Consider the following 17,520-nt stretch of genomic DNA (forward strand, 5'->3'; position numbering starts at 1 on the left):
TCACTGAACCCGGGAAACGAACCTGGGTCCTCGAATTTACCAGTCAGTCACTCTTCTCACTTCGCCAACACCACTTCGTTATCTAATGTCAATACTTATAATATATATAGGTATGGTTCATAACTTTAATTGTCTATATCTTTAAAATCATTGATATTTAAATATTATTGAATATCTAAACCTAACATTTTACACTTAAAAATCGTTACACTTTAAAATTGGAGTCCCAAACATAACATTAAAAAAAAAAAAAAAAAAACTACTTATTGGAAGATCATGATATTCTTTAATTATCAAAACTAAAGTAGACAGAATTATTAACAAAAATTGAAATCAATTCACTGCAATAAAAATAAAATAGAAAGAAATAAGAAAAAACAGTCTGCAAAGAAAAGTTATGACTACGAACGGCGCAGAAAAAAGACGAAGGAATCGAATTTACGAAAAGTGGAGTTAAATTCTCGAACAAAGGAAGAATTTTCGTACCGGCGGAGGTAAATACTTGAATATCTTCCCACGTGCATCGACGAACACGATATACCCACTTTCTATTTCTGTCACATCGACGCGTGTGATATCAAAGCGGGCAGCTTATTCGTTCGATCGTAAATAAATGCCCAATGTAACTTTCTATTACGGCGTAACGTACGAATTATTCTATTCTGGCGACACGGAACACTTTCGCGACCGGTAGTACAATACTGTCCCGCAGAATGTCACAATTTCTGTCTAGCATTATATCACGAAGCCATCCCCATTTATCGCCATTTATCATTCGCTCTCAGTTTCTCTTGTCCCCCATGCTATTCAAGCATCGTTTACTAAAATATACTAATACTTTTCATATTATTTTATATTCCTTTGTATTATTTTATATTACAACAATTTTTTATTTTTGAAATTAAAATAATTAGTTTCCTGTATAACTAATTTCATTATTTGCTCTGTTTCTAATCAGATTTAACTGTTTTTTTTTTTTAAATGACTGTGTATTATGTCAATAGTTATAATAGTGTAATTAAATTATACTATTTGGTCTACAATTTTCGTTTCTTTAACGAACTCGATAAGTTCAAGTTCTTCTCAAAGTTTTACCTTTAAATATTATCATAAAAGAATCATCGTTCCAGTTATTTGGTATTTAAGAAATTTTTTGTTAATCAAAGCATAAGAGAAAAATTTATAAAGAATTTGGTTTCATTTTTACTCGTGTTATGTTATGTTATGTTGGGTCATCCCTAATTCTAGACTAGAATTTTAAAACAACAACAAATTAACATTCTGAAGAGCCTATGATGCAATGATTAATTAATCATAGCAAATAATTGTTGTAATTTCGGCTCATTCATATTATATTTACTATACGGTGTTTCTTGATGAGAGTTGTTCTATTGATTCTTCTAAATCTAAGGAAAGCAACAGTCAATGATACACAAATTGAATAAGCGAAAAATACGACTAACCAGGTCGCAAGATCTATGATAAATTTCATAATCATTAGGATAGATCACGGCTATTTCCGAACGTATATGTAGTAACAATTCGTGCGCGTTATTACACGCTCCTTCTACGACTCGAACGTATTTGTCATGTAGTTTCTTACACCTTCTGTACAACAGTTCGTTCGTGCGTTACCGCGAGATCGCGTTATAATGTATAATCATTCATTGGTTGAGCTAGTTGGCTGCTCGGTATCATAAAATACCGTTGCTCCAACTATCGGTGTTACAACTGTTATCTCTAATTTCAAGCTCTTAATCGAGAGTTATGCGTTACGAAAACCAGCTATAATAATACACATTTTGTATTTTTATATTAATTGTTCTAAATTTATGTTCCACCGAAACCTTGAAAATTACATAAATAGTAATGGTATTTAATAACCAACAATAGACAATGTTGGTTAGAAAAATTGAAAATCAAAATTGTAGAATTTTCTAATGCATGCGATTTTAGCCTATGGTTTTGATATGAATTGTTTCACGTTCCAACGAAACCTGAAAAATTACATAAATAGTAATCGTATTTAATAACCAACAATAGACAATGTTGATTAGAAAAATTGAAAATCAAAATTGTAGAATTTTCTAATGCATACTATTTTAGCTTATGGTTTTGATATGAATTGATTCAAATTTACGTTCCAATGAATCCTTCAAAATAATATAAAAGGTAGTCGTATTTAATGACCAATATTGGTTAGAAAAATTGAAAATCAAAATTTTAGAATTTTCTAATGCATGCTATTTTAACCTATGGTTTTTTATGAATTGTTTTAAATTTACGTTCCAACGAATCCTGAAAAATTACATAAATAGTAATCGTATTTAATGGCCAACAATAGACAATGCTGGTTAGAAAAATTGAAAATCAGAATTGTAGAATTTTCTAATGCATGCTATTTTAGCTTATAGTTTTGATATGAATTGTTTTAAATTTATGTTCCACCGAATCCTTGAAAATTACATAAATAGTAATCGTATTTAATAACCAACAATAGACAATGTTGGTTAGAAAAATTGAAAATCAAAATTTTAGAATTTTCTAATGCATGCTATTTTAGTCTATGGTTTTGATATGAATTGTTTCACGTTCCAACGAAACCTGAAAAATTACATAAATAGTAATCGTATTTAATAACCAACAATAGACAATGTTGGTTAGACAAATCGAAAATCAAAATTTTAGAATTTTCTAATGCATGCTATTTTGGCCTATTGTTTTACATGAATTGTTTTAAATTTCTGTTCCAACGAATCCTTGAAAATAATCTAAATAGTAATGGAATTTACTGACCAACAATAGTCAATGTTGGTTAAAAAAATTGAAAATCAAAATATTAGAATTTTCTAATGCATGCTATTTTAGGCTATGGTTTTGATATGAATTGTTTCAAATTTATGTTCCAACGAATCCTTGAAAATTACATAAATAGTAATGGTATTTAATAACCAACAATAGACAATGCTGATTAGAAAAATTGAAAATCAAAATTGTAGAATTTTCTAATGCATGCTATTTTAGCTTATGGTTTTGATATGAATTGTTTTAAATTTATGTTCCATCGAATCCTTAAAAATTATATAAATAGTAATGGTATTTAATAACCAACAATGGACAATGTTGGTTAGAAAAATTGAAAATCAGAATTTTAGAATTTTCTAATGCATGCTATTTTAGTCTATGGTTTTGATATGAATTGTTTTAAATTTATGTTCCATCGAATCCTTAAAAATTATATAAATAGTAATGGTATTTAATAACCAACAATGGACAATGTTGGTTAGAAAAATTGAAAATCAGAATTTTAGAATTTTCTAATGCATGCTATTTTAGTCTATGGTTTTGATATGAATTGTTTCACGTTCCAACGAAACCTGAAAAATTACATAAATAGTAATCGTATTTAATAACCAACAATAGACAATGTTGGTTAGAAAAATTGAAAATCAAAATTTTATAATTTTCTAATGCATGCTATTTTACCCTATTTTATATGAATTGTTTTAAATTTACGTTCCAACGAATCCTGAAAAATTACATAAATAGTAATCGTATTTAATGGCCAACAATAGACAATGCTGGTTAGAAAAATTGAAAATCAAAATTGTAGAATTTTCTAATGCATGCGATTTTAGCCTATGGCTTTGATATGAATTGTTTCACGTTCCAACGAATCCTTAAAAATTATATAAATAGTAATGGTATTTAATAACCAACAATAGACAATGTTGGTTAGAAAAATTGAAAATCAAAATTTTTGAATTTTTTAATGCATGCTACTTTACCTTATGGTTTTGATATGAATTGTTTTAAATTTATGTTCCAACGAATCCTAAAAAATTACATAAATAGTAATGTTAACCAAAAATAGACAATGTTGGTTAGAAAAATTGAAAATCAAAATTTTAGAATTTTCTATTGCATGCTATTTTAGCCTTAATTTTTATATGTTTAATTTTCAATGCACAAGGAAGAAAAGTATTTTAATCGAGAAAGTTTTGTAAGGAAAAACACGTTTAAATACACCCTGATCACGTTTTGACTATTAAAAAGAAAAATTGCTTTTTAATGATAATAATAAGAATAATTTTAAGGTTGATATTAAGGATAATTTTAAGTCCAATAAAATTACATTCGATTTTCACATTCTCATTTGAAGATCTATTGTTACGTATACAATAGTTTTCTACTTTGTCTAATATATATTCGTTATTCGAAAAAACCTTGAAGATGTAAATAAATCTTGATACACGATTAAATTTTACATTAAAAGATCGAGTTTTCTCAATCTGTTACAAAAAAAAAAGTGCACATTTAAATTCATATTAATAACGAAGACCATAAATGTTTTAGTTGATATTATTTATGAAAATATTGTAACATGTTGCGATCTTGAAAAACGAAGATTAAACTCGAGCAACTAACGAAAACAAAAATAATAGTAATTTTACGCGAACGGTACACTCGCTTTGGCGGAAAAACGGTCGTAAATCAAGTCCTGCTAATAAGCTATTTTTCCTTGAAACAAAAATTTCGACTGATGGAGCAAAAACAAATCAGATATATGGTTCGAGAAGTCTGCTGTTATTTTCGATAAGAAGCAGCGAAAATATGGTAGCCGTGGTTTCGAGTTAAAGCATGGAAGGTTACACTCTACTTGACGATATGAACTCGAAAACCAGGAAGGAATGCGTATCAAGGCCGATCTCTCAAACCACCCGCGGCTCTCTCTCATTATCCTTCGGAAAATCCGAAGTTAATTAGAACTCATGCGGAAAATCATTTCGTATTATTCGAATAAATCGTATCAGGTGATTTCCAATGATACGTATAACTTCATACCAAAATAATATTAAATCTACAAAATATTCAATAATTACTACAATTTTATTTTTAACATACGCAATATTATTTTTATTACTATTTGTTTAAATATCGCGTGAGTCCGAGACGGAAAAACTCGGCCGCGATTCCCGTATCTATCATGAATTCGCGTAATTTTAGAAGGTTCTGCTGACGAAGAATTTTTTCATCGTCAGTTCAGTATACCGCGTCCGTTTACGTGTTTTTGCTAGCCAGCTTCACTGGAATTCTGGATTCGGAGAATAAATTCCAGAAATCGTGTTGTTAGCGCCGAGAGAGAGAGAGAAGAATCGATTTATCGAATCGAGATCGACAGCCGAAACGCGGCAGCGCCGCATCGTGGCCATGCAGCGCGTAGCCGCCCGGGCCCAGCAGCGTGTTTCGTCGCTACGCGGTTCTGTGCTTGCGCGACGGAGCCCAGCCGGGGCTCTAACGCTGCGCCATCGACGCCGTTGAAAATATCGTTGATTTTCTAGGATATATTGCGCTCAACGGTTGGCTTTATTTTATTTGTTTCAATTGTTATGTAATTCTGCTTAGTGTAGAAACATTAAACAGTCTACAAAACACTTATATATTGAAGGATGCATAAAAATTCAACGTGTAAGTTACTCTAACACGCAGAAAATGAGGAAAAACTCGGTTTTTATTTTTTTTCACTGCGGCGCACCAAAATGAAAAATTTGAAAAAAATTGAGAATAATAGTAATAGTAATACCTGTTTACTGTAAAAGTATAAAAGTAGTTCCGGGCCTCCTTCAATACGTAATCGGCATTTTTCGGCATTTTTTGCTGTTTTTTATTTTTCACTACCTGGTTCTTCAATCAAAAAATCTGAAAATCTCCCAAAGTATGTGCCACGGTACCCGAAATGTCTCTGAATTTTTTTACATTTTTTTACTCAATAGGTCAAGAGAAATTGTACAAAAACATGATTTTCGTTTTCACCCCATTACTACCCCCACGGTCGAGATTTCAAGTTAAAAATTTGCACACAGGGTTTTTTTTTTTTGCTATCGAATGACCCGTGGCTCGTTCCATTCGGTTTGGGGGCACATTTGACCCCCTTATTCGGCTATACCCTTTCCAAGACAATATAGTTTTATTCATTTTAATCGTGAATGCTTGTCAATAAAAATCGGAATTAGACAATTTGGTGAAAAGTCGGACGCTATCTTAATGAAAAAGTTACCTAAATGATAATTATCTTTATGTTCATTTTTTATGAACACATCGATTCGAAATAAAAATCGTTCCCTCGATTCAAGGCAACTGGCAGGCCCGATTTTTTGTCTTCAAGCGAGGCACTACTGTAATCTCATACCACCATCAATCTTTACACACTTTAATACAATCTTGGTTTATTTGAAAATTAAATAATGTATTATCATGTTTTATTGAACATTTGTAAATTATTTGGTAATTATTAGGTAACCTCTAATAGATTTTAACCAGTTCATTGTTCCTTAGGATTAATAAAAAATCATTACATTAAAAGTCGCAAACCACTAAATCGATATTTAATTTGTCCAGCAGGAAGCCAATTCAGTGATAACACGCCACCCGTAATGTGGATAGACCGAAATTTGATACTTCTGGATTCTGAGCCCGTTGGAAGTGTTGTGACCAGAGCTCGCGCCGAGGACAATGAACAGGATCAGTTAACTTATGGTTTGGAATCTCTTGGACATAACTTCAATGGAAACGACGATCCGCAGCAATCGCTACCCTTCTACATTGACAATAGCACTGGAATTATCTACGTTAACGAAACGCTCAAAGGCAAAGTGAGTCCTTTTCTCGATCCTTTTTTATTACTACCTCGTTAAAGTAATGATTCTTAAAATGAGCCCCAGACGTGATTCGTAAGTTGAACATATCTATCCCACCAAACGAAATGCTTACAGGCAAAGTGAATCCTTTTTCCGTTTCTTTAAAATTATTGCCTTGTTATAGTAATGATTCTTAAAATCTGGACGTGATTCGTAAGTTGAACATTTCTATTTCTCCAACGAAACGCTCAAATGCGAAGTGAGTCCCTTTTTCAATCCTTTTTAATTATCGCCTCGTTACAGTAATGATTCTTAAAATGAGCCTCAGATGTGATTCGTAAGTTGAACATTTCTATTCCATCGAACGAAATGCTTATAGACAAAGTGAATCCTTTTTCCGTTTCTTTAAAATTATTGTCTCGTTATAGCAATGATTCTTAAAATTCCGATGTGATTCGTAAATTGAACATTTCTATTCCTTCAAAGTAACGCTCAATGCGAAGTGAGTCCATTTTAGGATCCTTCTTTATTACCGCCTCGTTATAGTAATGATTCTTAAAATGAGCCCCAGACGTGATTCGTAAGTTGAACATTTTTATCCCACCGAATGAAATGCTTACAGGGCAAAGTGAATCTTTTTTCCGTTTCTTTAAAATTATTGCCTCGTTATAGTAATGATTCTTAAAATGAGCCCCAGACGTGATTCGTAAGTTGAACATTTCTATCCCTATAAACGAAATGCTCATAGACAAAATGAGTCCTTTTTTCGACCCGTTTTAATTATAGCCTCATTATAGTAATGATTCTTCAAATGAGCCTCACATGATTCGTAAGTTGAACATTTGTATCCCTCGAACGAAACGCACAAAAGCGAAATGAGTCCCTTTTTCGATCCTTTTTAATTACTGCCTCGTTATAATAACGATTCTTAAAATGAGCCTCACATGATTCGTAAGTTGAACATTTCTAACCCTCCGAACTTGGGGAATCACCCTTAGAATCCAATTAAGCATGAAAGACAAGTGTTTATTAATTTCTGAACTTTCCCCTATCAAGAAATCTGAGAAATGATGTATTAGTGTTCATAATAAAACACTTAAACTGTAAAAATATAAAAGTGGTGCAGTAATGTAGTGTGAACACCAGACGTATAACATTGTCCAGTGTAAACTTATGAAAGGTTGGGAATTTTACACCCAGACCAACGTGATATTATTCTCAGAATAATAGACTATCGATTCGATAAATAAAAAGTTAGATTTCAAAAAATTTTCATCGTGGTGTAATCCTTTAATTTAATTGTAAATTGCACGCTGGCTGAATGTCACTGACCCAGGGTTTCCACACCCACGCGAACAAGGGAAACTTTGTGAAGCTCCGAGTTAATCGATAGAGTTGTAAAATACAGTCGATCGATCAAGACGAATAACCTCGGGAGATTAGATCGTAATTCCATCGCGCCTGAATCTCGGTACAACGTTCCCGAGCATATCTGATTATGCGCAACCGGTCGTGCATGCGAGCATCCGTCATTTTCGAAGCGTGCAAAGCCGATGAATCGCCTCTTTAGAAGCCAGCCAGAAGCCGTTGTAGTACATCTAAGTAAGTGGACGAGTTCCCGTCGTTGCACGGGAGCAAAGCACGCGCGTATACGGTCGTTTCTTTTCAGACGATGAGAACGTAACACGAGCTACGTATGGCCGATGTTCAGGGATTGAACGACGTTTCTTGCTTCTTCTTTCCAGGGAGGGCAGAACCTGTTCCTTTACGTGACCGTCTCCGACGGTCAGCTCACGACAAAGACCGAGGTCTACGTCACCATCAAGAACACTTCAGGCCCCAATGGAGGGCACACCAGGTAGGTTATTCGTCGAGGACAAAATCAGTCGAGTCGGTCGATCGGTGAACCGATTCTGACCGAGCGCGCGGTCACCTCTTATACATACAGTTACGGACAAAATTAAGTGGTAGGGAAAATAGGTATGAATGAAATTTAATCAGAGTAGTTTAACTATTATGCATTTAAGTTTTGTATATTATACAGGGTGTTCGGTTTTAATGGGAGATTCTAGAGGCTAAAATAAGACGAAAATCGAGAATATCAATTTCTTGATTGAGGCTTCGTTAAAAAGTTATTAAAAGATTAAATTAAAAAATTTCAAATCACTCTGGAAAAATTATTTTCGATTGCAGGAATCAGTTGCAATCATTTTTGGTGAATAGACATACCTCCGAAATTCCACGCACTTTCGAGAAAAAAATTCCTTACCGAAAATATAATTTCAGGCCAGAAATGTCACTTCAAAACGTCATAACTTCTGAACGGATTGGAGGATTTTAACGTTTCAAACGGCAAACAACGCGTATTTTAGCGAAGAATATGTAGAAATTCTAATAATATTGAAAAAGTTGTTCCTTCACCCCGTAAAAAGAGCAAAACCCAATAAAAATGGTCCAATTTCCAAACAGCCATAACTCCTACAATAGTGAATATATTTCAATGAAACTTTTTTCTGAAATAGGGAGCATGGGCACCTACAAAAAAGTATTAGACAAAATTTCTGTATAGCGTCAAACAAATTTATTAAAAGAATTTTTAAGAAAAATCGATGGGGGTAGGTGCCTACGTTTTTCGGCAAAATTGAAAAGTTTCAAATCATCCTGGAAAAATTATTTTCGTTTATGGGGATCAATTACAATCATTTTTTGTAAATAGACATCCCCCCGAAATCCTACGCACTTTCGAGAAAAAAATTCGAGTAGATACTAAAATTTTTCGGCGAAAAAAAAATTTCAAATCGTTCTGGAAAAATTATTCTTGGATGCGCGGGTCAATTGCAATCATTTTTGGTCATTAGACATACCCTCGAAATCCTACCCACTTTCGAGAAAAAAATTCGAGTATGTGCTTACAATTTTCGGCGAAATTGAAAATTTTCAAATCACTCTGGAAAAATTATTCTTGGATGCGCGGGTCAATTGCAATCATTTTTTATCATTAGACACACCCTCGAAATCCTACTCACTTTTCAGAAAAAAATTCAAGTAGGTTCAATACTCACAACAGTACCTTCGAGAAAAAAATTCTTTACCGAAAATATGATGTGTTTACAAAATCGTAACTTCTGAACGGATTGAAGGATTTTAATGATTCAAAATTCAAACAATTTATATGAATGAAAATTAAGAAATTGATATTCTCGATATTCGTCTTATTTTGGCCTCTAGAATCTCCCATTAAAATTCTTCTCAGGAGTGGCTGAACACCCTGTATACATGATACACAAAATATGTATATTCTTGCATTTAAAAATAATAAAATAACAAAAAAAGTAACTCGACCAAATCTCTGTAAAGTAGATCCTAATTCTTTTACTACATACGTACAAAATTTGAAACCAAAATATCTCGAAAAGGAAGGCCCATCGCGAATAAACATATATTATTAGGGTTTTTCGATACACTATAACTTGCACTTGCTATCGTTTCAAAAGCAACTTCCATAACTGTAATACACAAAAGGTTCAAGTTTACGTTGGCAATTGCATCATAAGCGAAGATTATCGCTCTTAATATCCAAGACAGAATTAGTTTGCGAAATGCTATCGCAAAAGGCTTGAATTATTACGGGAGTGTCCGTTCCCGAAGGAGACGTTCCGAGATCTCCTCTATCTAGTTTCTTTAATGGACTCAGCCAGCTGGTCCCGTGGTCGTTCGAAACAAAGGCATTGGCCCTGGTCAACCTGCGGAGCCCAGCCAACTCTGTAGACAGTTTCGTCGATAAATCACGAGGAACGGTGCACGACCTTTCATGGGACCCGGTGGCGGTCCGTTCCATTATTCATGCTCCAGTTGGTTGACGATACTCTTTCCGAATCCGTGCGTTTCAAAGTGGTAACCGGGCGCTGCTTAACTCTGCTCTGATTTTTCTTCGACAGGAACCCGTTTCCGGGTCAGCATGTCTCTGCGGGCAGAATACGGCCGCCTCTGCTGGGCCTGCCGAGCCTGCAGAGCTACCCCAGACCGCCAGGGCTGCCTCACACGTCGGTGATATCGTCGTCGCCAGTGGCGGTGCCGCCGAGTATACCGAAAACGACCAAACTGCAGCCGGAGGAGACGAAACGTAACGAGGGTGATGCCAGCGGTGGCTCCACCGGCGTACCCGAGTCACCTACAGAGGAAAACGAGGTCGAGGGGCCGCCGCTCAGCTCGAAAATCACACCTGCCGAGGCACCGCCCTCCCAAGACATAGCGATGACCTTGGTACCTGTCACGGCGGTCTGCGTGCTCGTGGTGGGCCTCGGTATGGGCGCTTGGTCCCTGCGGAATAAATTCTGTGGGACCAGGAAGTCCAAGGAAGACACGGTACTTCTTCAAATAACATTACTTTAGGTTACGCAACGAGCACTTCTGTGTTCGTTTTGAAGGGGGTGTAATTTTAGGAACAGGATGGTCAATACAGTGGACGATGTTTCTATAAGAACACTATGATTTTTAATAAGAATTTTAATAATTTTTATGATACAAGTCGTTTATTTTGAAAGTGGCGCAAGTCCATTTTCCAACAAAATCGAGTTGGCGACCTTAGTAGTTACATTTTTATATGATCTTTTCATTCTGAAGGAACTTGTTCTTCATAAAACATTAAAGTATTTATGAACTTGAAAATTACTTGCAGAGACAATAATTTGATTCCAAACTAAAGATAACAAATGTTAACTTCATTAATTATTTTCATTTGAGAATTTTACAAATGCCTGATCCTATAAATTTGTCAAACGCTCTAAATTGTTATTTAGTTATTTAATAACTCTATTTAAAGAATGGAGAAATATCGCCTGCTTTGTTTCTGTTACCATTTCATCATTTACTTTTGCTATTATTTCGTCGTCGTTTAGGATTTCAAGATTTTGTTAATTCTTAAAGTGATTTTCATTTTTTGCGTAGAAGGAACAAGCCTCGGTTAGCGTTTCGAATATATCGGACGATCCGTCCCTTGTTCTGAAAAGATGGCGCGGTCCAAAAGCTCACAACAATCGATACGAGCCCTGGGAAAAAGAAAATCAAACCGGCGCGCAGAACAAACAAGAAGATAAATGGGAATTTCCACGGCATCGGTTGAAGGTTGGTAATTGCATCAATTAAAACGCGATATCTTACAAAATAACGTTCAACGCGGTTACGCAATTCTATCGTCAGAATAATTGTTATCGAACCAACGCATTTTCGATAATTTGTACAAATTTATATCACTCGTTTTCAATAAAAACTCCGCAATTTGAAATTTTTTATTTATTAACATGTTCTTATGAATGATATGTATATCTAGCATCATGAATCTCATTATTATTTTGTCTGACAAAGACAAGGTTTAAATATTACTCCTGAAAAGGACAATGTTCGGAAGTGGCCATTTTTAATAAACGGTGGAAACTCGTTAATTGTTAGGTTCAGGGCAGAGAAAGCTTAATAAGTATAGAAAATTCATTACATTCTTAAATTTTTATACAAAAAGGTAAGCATTTCATTAAAAAAGAACTTTTGATATGTAATTGAAAAATTATACAGGGTGATCAGCCACCCCTAAGAAAAATTTTAATTGAGGATTCTAGAGGCCAAAATAAGACGAAAATCAAGAATACCAATTTGTTGATAGAGGCTTCGTTAAAAAGTTATTAACGTTTAAAGTTCCGCCCACACTGAATTTTTTTCTCGAAAATGCGCAGGATTTCGGGGGTATGTCTATTCACCAAAAATGATTGTAATTGACCCCCGCAACCGAAAATAATTTTTCCAGAACGATTTGAAATTTTTGAATTTTGTCATAAAATTTTACACCTTCTCGAATTTTTTTCTAGAAAATGCGCAGGATTTCGGGGGTATTTCTATTGACCAAAAATGATTGTAATTGACCTGTGCAATTAAAAATAATTTTTTTAGAACGATTTGAAATTTTTTAATTTTGTCATAAAGTTTCACACCTTCTCGAATTTTTTTCTAGAAAATGCGCAGGATTTCGGGGATGTATCTATTCACCAAAAATGATTGTAATTGACCCCCGCAACCGAAAATAATTTTTTCAACCCCGTTTTGAAATTATTTTTTTTCGTCGAAAAATTTGGGCACCTAATTAGATCTTCGATAAGAAATTTTTCACGTAGGCTTAATAAATAATTGCCTTCACTTCCACTGTTCTTCAACGAGAAATAGAAACATAGAGATAACTAAATTTTCCAAAGACAGTTTATACTGGTTAAGGTTTTCGAAACTTTGGAACATTTTCCTCGAAGAACATGGCTTACGAGTCCTAAAATATCATAAATTTTCCAATGTTTTCATATCGTAATCGATATTTCTAAGTTCCTTTTTATGTTTATAACAGGTCTTCAACATTCTTGGAGAAGGTTGCTTCGGTCAAGTTTGGAAATGCGAAGCGTTGGAGATCGATGGGAAATCTGGCGCGACGATAGTAGCTGTGAAGACTTTGAAGGAGAACGCTACGGAAAGGGAACGAGTAGACCTAGCGCAGGAGTTACGGGTCATGAAGAATTTGAATCCCCATCCTAACGTAGTCAGATTGCTAGGCTGTTGTACAGAACGCGAACCTATGTTCGTAATATTAGAGTATGTGAGCGGAGGTAAGCTACAGAGCTTCCTGAGATCGTCCAGAGAAGAAAGGAACCATGGAGGGCCTGGGTTAACGTCGAGGGACCTGACTGGATTTGTTTATCAGGTGTTGTATAATGATACTTCGAATACAGAAAGTTTGTTAAAATAGATTCGAATTGTTCAGACTGGCTCATCAGAGAAAAAATTAATTGACTGTTCCATTTCTCTCTAAAATAGAAATCCACTTTGTCTCCAAAGTTTCTATTGGAAATAGGTGGTGGAATAAATAAAATAATTTAAACGATATAACTTTTACTAAGCTTTATTTGAAACACTTGGAAGGCACGTCTTTACGCATTGAAAGAAACATACAGAATGAGAAAGGTCAGTGACGAAGAATTCGTCCCGTACCCTCAGACCCAATCGGTCCTATACTTTGTCTAAACAAGTCAAGGAAGGGACACAGCTGCACCCTCTTGACTCGTATCTCTAAACGCAACATACGCGTCGATGGTTATTGTTACATAAAGAAAACTTTCTCTTTTAGAAGAGAAAAACCAACAGTTTCTAATAAAATTATACAACGTACGATAAGTGAAGCACATATTGTTATTTTTAAAAATTATTGCAATCGAGAAAAGTATTTTTTTTTTTTTAAACACATTGATCACTGCTTGGCTATTGAAAACAAATTCATTTGTGGTCTGTATCCTCGTTTTGAGATCTGATAACCAAAAGAATAACAGTATCTTTCATTAAAGAAATCTAAAAATTGTTCTCCCTTCTTGTTGCACATCAAAATAAACGATCTGGACCATTTAATTACAAACAAATGAAATCGATATCTTCATTGATTCCTAAGAAAGCTTGTAACATTTTATTTGGGTCACACGGTACATTCATAATTTATAAATATTTAAAAGCATGTTTTAAATAAGTCTGAAATAGAAATTCTATGTAATAAAATTAAATAAACTTTTCTCTATCTATTTTAATGAAGTAGACTCTTAAAATGATTAAAGGTTGCTAGAGCCAATTTCCTTCCTTTGATTCGAAGCTTTGTAACATTGTAAATTTTTCAAATTTGACTGTTTAGAATGTTTTTAAGATCTTTAATAGAATGTGATACGAGAAATCGACTTTGATTTACCTCTAAAATGAACGTTTGTGTGTCACAGATTGCCAAAGGTATGGAGTACCTGGCCTCCAAAGGAATCATCCACAGAGATCTAGCTGCGAGGAATATATTGATCGACGAGAACCGGGCGTGCAAAGTCGCGGACTTTGGGTTTGCCCGAGACGTTGCCGCCAATCAAATATATGAAAGGAAGTCCGAGGGTCGGCTGCCAATCAGATGGATGGCTCCAGAGAGCTTGTATGATAATATATTCTCTGTGAAATCGGACATATGGAGCTTCGGTGTATTAATCTGGGAAATCGTCACGTTGGGATCCACACCTTATCCAGGTTTAGCTGCAGCCGAGGTATTTCAATGTTTACTAATTTTTAAACACCTTTCAAATCGACTTATGAAACTGCACTGTCCTTAATTGGCATACTCAATTGTATAATAAAAGATTAAAAGATTCCTTAAGATTAAGAAAATGTTTTCCTCTAACAAGCATTTCTTATGAAAATGAAAATCATATTGAATGTTAAGTATCTGACAAAATTTCAAACATAAGAATGTTACTTGAACCTATTACCAGAAATTCTTTAAGATTATTCAAATATTTTTTTCTAACAAGAAAATATTTCTTATAAAGAGGAAGATAAACATAAAAATGTTACTGAATTCCTAATGAAAGGGACTATCATTGTAGGTGTTTCAAGAAGGGTGATTCTATTTAAACAAATGATATAAAAACAAAAATATTTTTGGCATCGTGGGAACCCCATTGTACCATTCAATTTTTTCCTCAAGACATAGCTATTTTAGGTGCAAATGTTAGGTGGCTCACCCTGTATGAGAAGTACACTATATGTGTAGACAAATTTACCCATTAGGCCCATTAGAACCATTAGATCACACAGTCTCATGCCATAACGTGGCCATCTCCATGACCCAAATACATGTATATTTTTTTTTTTAATACAAAATGGCGAGGTGTTTGGTAACAAGTCCAAAAATTAATGTAATATCAATCCACCGATCATCCTCAGTACTTTTAATTATTTCTTTATCCAACCAGAGTTCTTGTTTGAATAAGTGGATTAACTATATGCATTGCTACTACTGCATTGTTCTTAATTAGCATACTCAACTGTATAATAAAAGAGCGTATAAAAGACTGTAATGGGATATTTGGAGATAAAGAAATTCCTTAAGATTAAGAAAATGTTTCCCTCTAACAAGCATTTCTTATGAGAATGAAAATCATATTGGGTGTTAAGTATCTGACAAAACTTGAAACATAAAAATGTTACTGAAATCAATTGCTCTAAGGATCCTAATTAATTACTCTTGTCTTATATTTCTACAAATAAACTCCATTCTTTTCAATGCTTTCTCACCAACTTAACACTGTTTCTGGTAGAAAAGGGTCAGGCAATTAAGTTATCCATGGTGTGTTCTAATTTTTATACCGTACTGTACTATTTTTAGTCAGAGTCATGTGGTTAAACAATCACTATTTAAATATTTGATTAGAAAAGCGTGAATACATATTATGTGAAATTTCTTTTGCAGGTAATGAGGAGAATCAAAGAGGGTTACAGGCTGGATAGGCCAGAACATTGCAAAAGGGAACTTTATAATATTATGTATTACTGCTGGGACAAGGATCCAGCTGGTAGGCCATCATTCGGTGAACTCGTTGGCCTAACCGAAGGACTATTGCTCGACGAGACAGACTACATCGAGTTGGATAGGTTCCCAGATCATTCGTACTATAATGTGCTCAATCTCAGCGGCGAGAAATTGTAAACGATGTACCTAGAACACCATCCTCATCAACGTTTCTAATTCTCCAAATGTGCTCAGCGACGAAATTTAAACGAATAAAGAAATAGATCTAAGCGATGGGTTAAACTATTGAATGTTCAGTTATTAAACTTCTTCATCGGATACGACTGATTTGTACTGATTCTTTTTTTCTCTTTTTAATATTAATATTTGTAACAGTTACGAATTCATTATACGGAGCTCTTACCTGATTATACAGTCTTTGATTAAATGCCCTTTGGCGTGTATATACGTAGAATAATTTACATTATAATTGAAATCTGCTAAGCGTACAGAGATTTGAAGGTGACGTAGCTTTTACCTTGAGATTAAACTCATTGAAGATTCACGTGACTCGCGGAGCTGTATATATAATTAAGCAAACAAAATCTTCCATACGTTTCACACGTTGAACATAATTATAATAATATTCCGAGGAAGAGTGAGCGTCGTGAACTAGTCAAGAGTTCGAATGCATTGTTAAGTTATAAGCGTTGCTATAATATTGAAAACTGCAAGATAAAATTGTCTAAATAATCGTTCAGTTTAAACGAAGCGCTACGCACGAGTTAAGAAACAATTACTTTAATTATAACACTCTTTTGTACACCAATGTCAATTGTATATATACATGAAGTAAGTTTTTTGATAAGTTATTGTATAATTCTTTGTTGTAAGAATAAATCCCATTTTACTAGAACCGACAACTATATCTTATCTTATCTGTGATCGCTGAAATTTACTTCTGTTCAAGGAACAAGGGAAATATACTTTGAATAGAAAGAGAATATAATCTGACAACTAAGATGTACAAAATCAAATTAACTCTTACGTACCTTGATATTTTTATTTTAAATTCTTTATTCAGCTTTATCATAAAAAACTAGACGTTTAAGAAACTGAAGTTGACCTTGAACATTTCCAAAAATTATCGACTTACACAACATGTGACAAAGTGTTAAAGAAAGAATGATTTTAATTGACCTAATACTACCAGAGATAGGTTAGATGCAGCTCTGTAAACACGATATGGAAGCCATACTAAGCGACAAGAACACCTGCACAGTGTATTAAAACGGATCTCGTCAAATGCAAGGAAGCATCCGTATAAGAGTCATGATCAACTACGGTCATGCAAGAATACAGTAATTCCCCGCATGCAAGTGACAACTTTTACCCCAGATTCGAGTAACGGAATCATCTCCACCACTGTTCAGGTTTCAACGGCGCAGACAACCTATCACTCTGGCCTTGATTCTCTGAGTCCAGATAGAAAAGTAGGACTGAAATTTTCATCATTGAAACGTTTTACGAATGTATTTTTTTATT

At 34.2% G+C, this 17,520-nt stretch overlaps 1 protein-coding gene across 1 annotated transcript in view; it reads left to right on the plus strand.

Annotated features, from left to right (window-relative positions):
* Positions 1-16,221, plus strand: part of LOC122397218 (tyrosine kinase receptor Cad96Ca) — a 43,950-nt gene extending 27,729 nt beyond the window's left edge. Inside the window, exons 2-8 of the mRNA XM_043396236.1 lie at positions 6,403-6,653; positions 8,384-8,496; positions 10,577-11,003; positions 11,586-11,762; positions 13,021-13,371; positions 14,426-14,731; positions 15,937-16,221. Coding sequence (XP_043252171.1) covers positions 6,403-6,653; positions 8,384-8,496; positions 10,577-11,003; positions 11,586-11,762; positions 13,021-13,371; positions 14,426-14,731; positions 15,937-16,173 — 1,862 coding nt within the window. The 3' untranslated portion in view covers positions 16,174-16,221. The remainder of the gene's footprint in view (positions 1-6,402; positions 6,654-8,383; positions 8,497-10,576; positions 11,004-11,585; positions 11,763-13,020; positions 13,372-14,425; positions 14,732-15,936) is intronic.
* Positions 16,222-17,520: the final 1,299 nt, after the last annotated feature.

The sequence above is a fragment of the Colletes gigas genome, unplaced genomic scaffold, assembly GCF_013123115.1.
Source record: "Colletes gigas isolate AHSC1104 unplaced genomic scaffold, ASM1312311v1 Colletes_gigas_Sc00009, whole genome shotgun sequence".
NCBI lineage: Eukaryota > Metazoa > Arthropoda > Insecta > Hymenoptera > Colletidae > Colletes > Colletes gigas.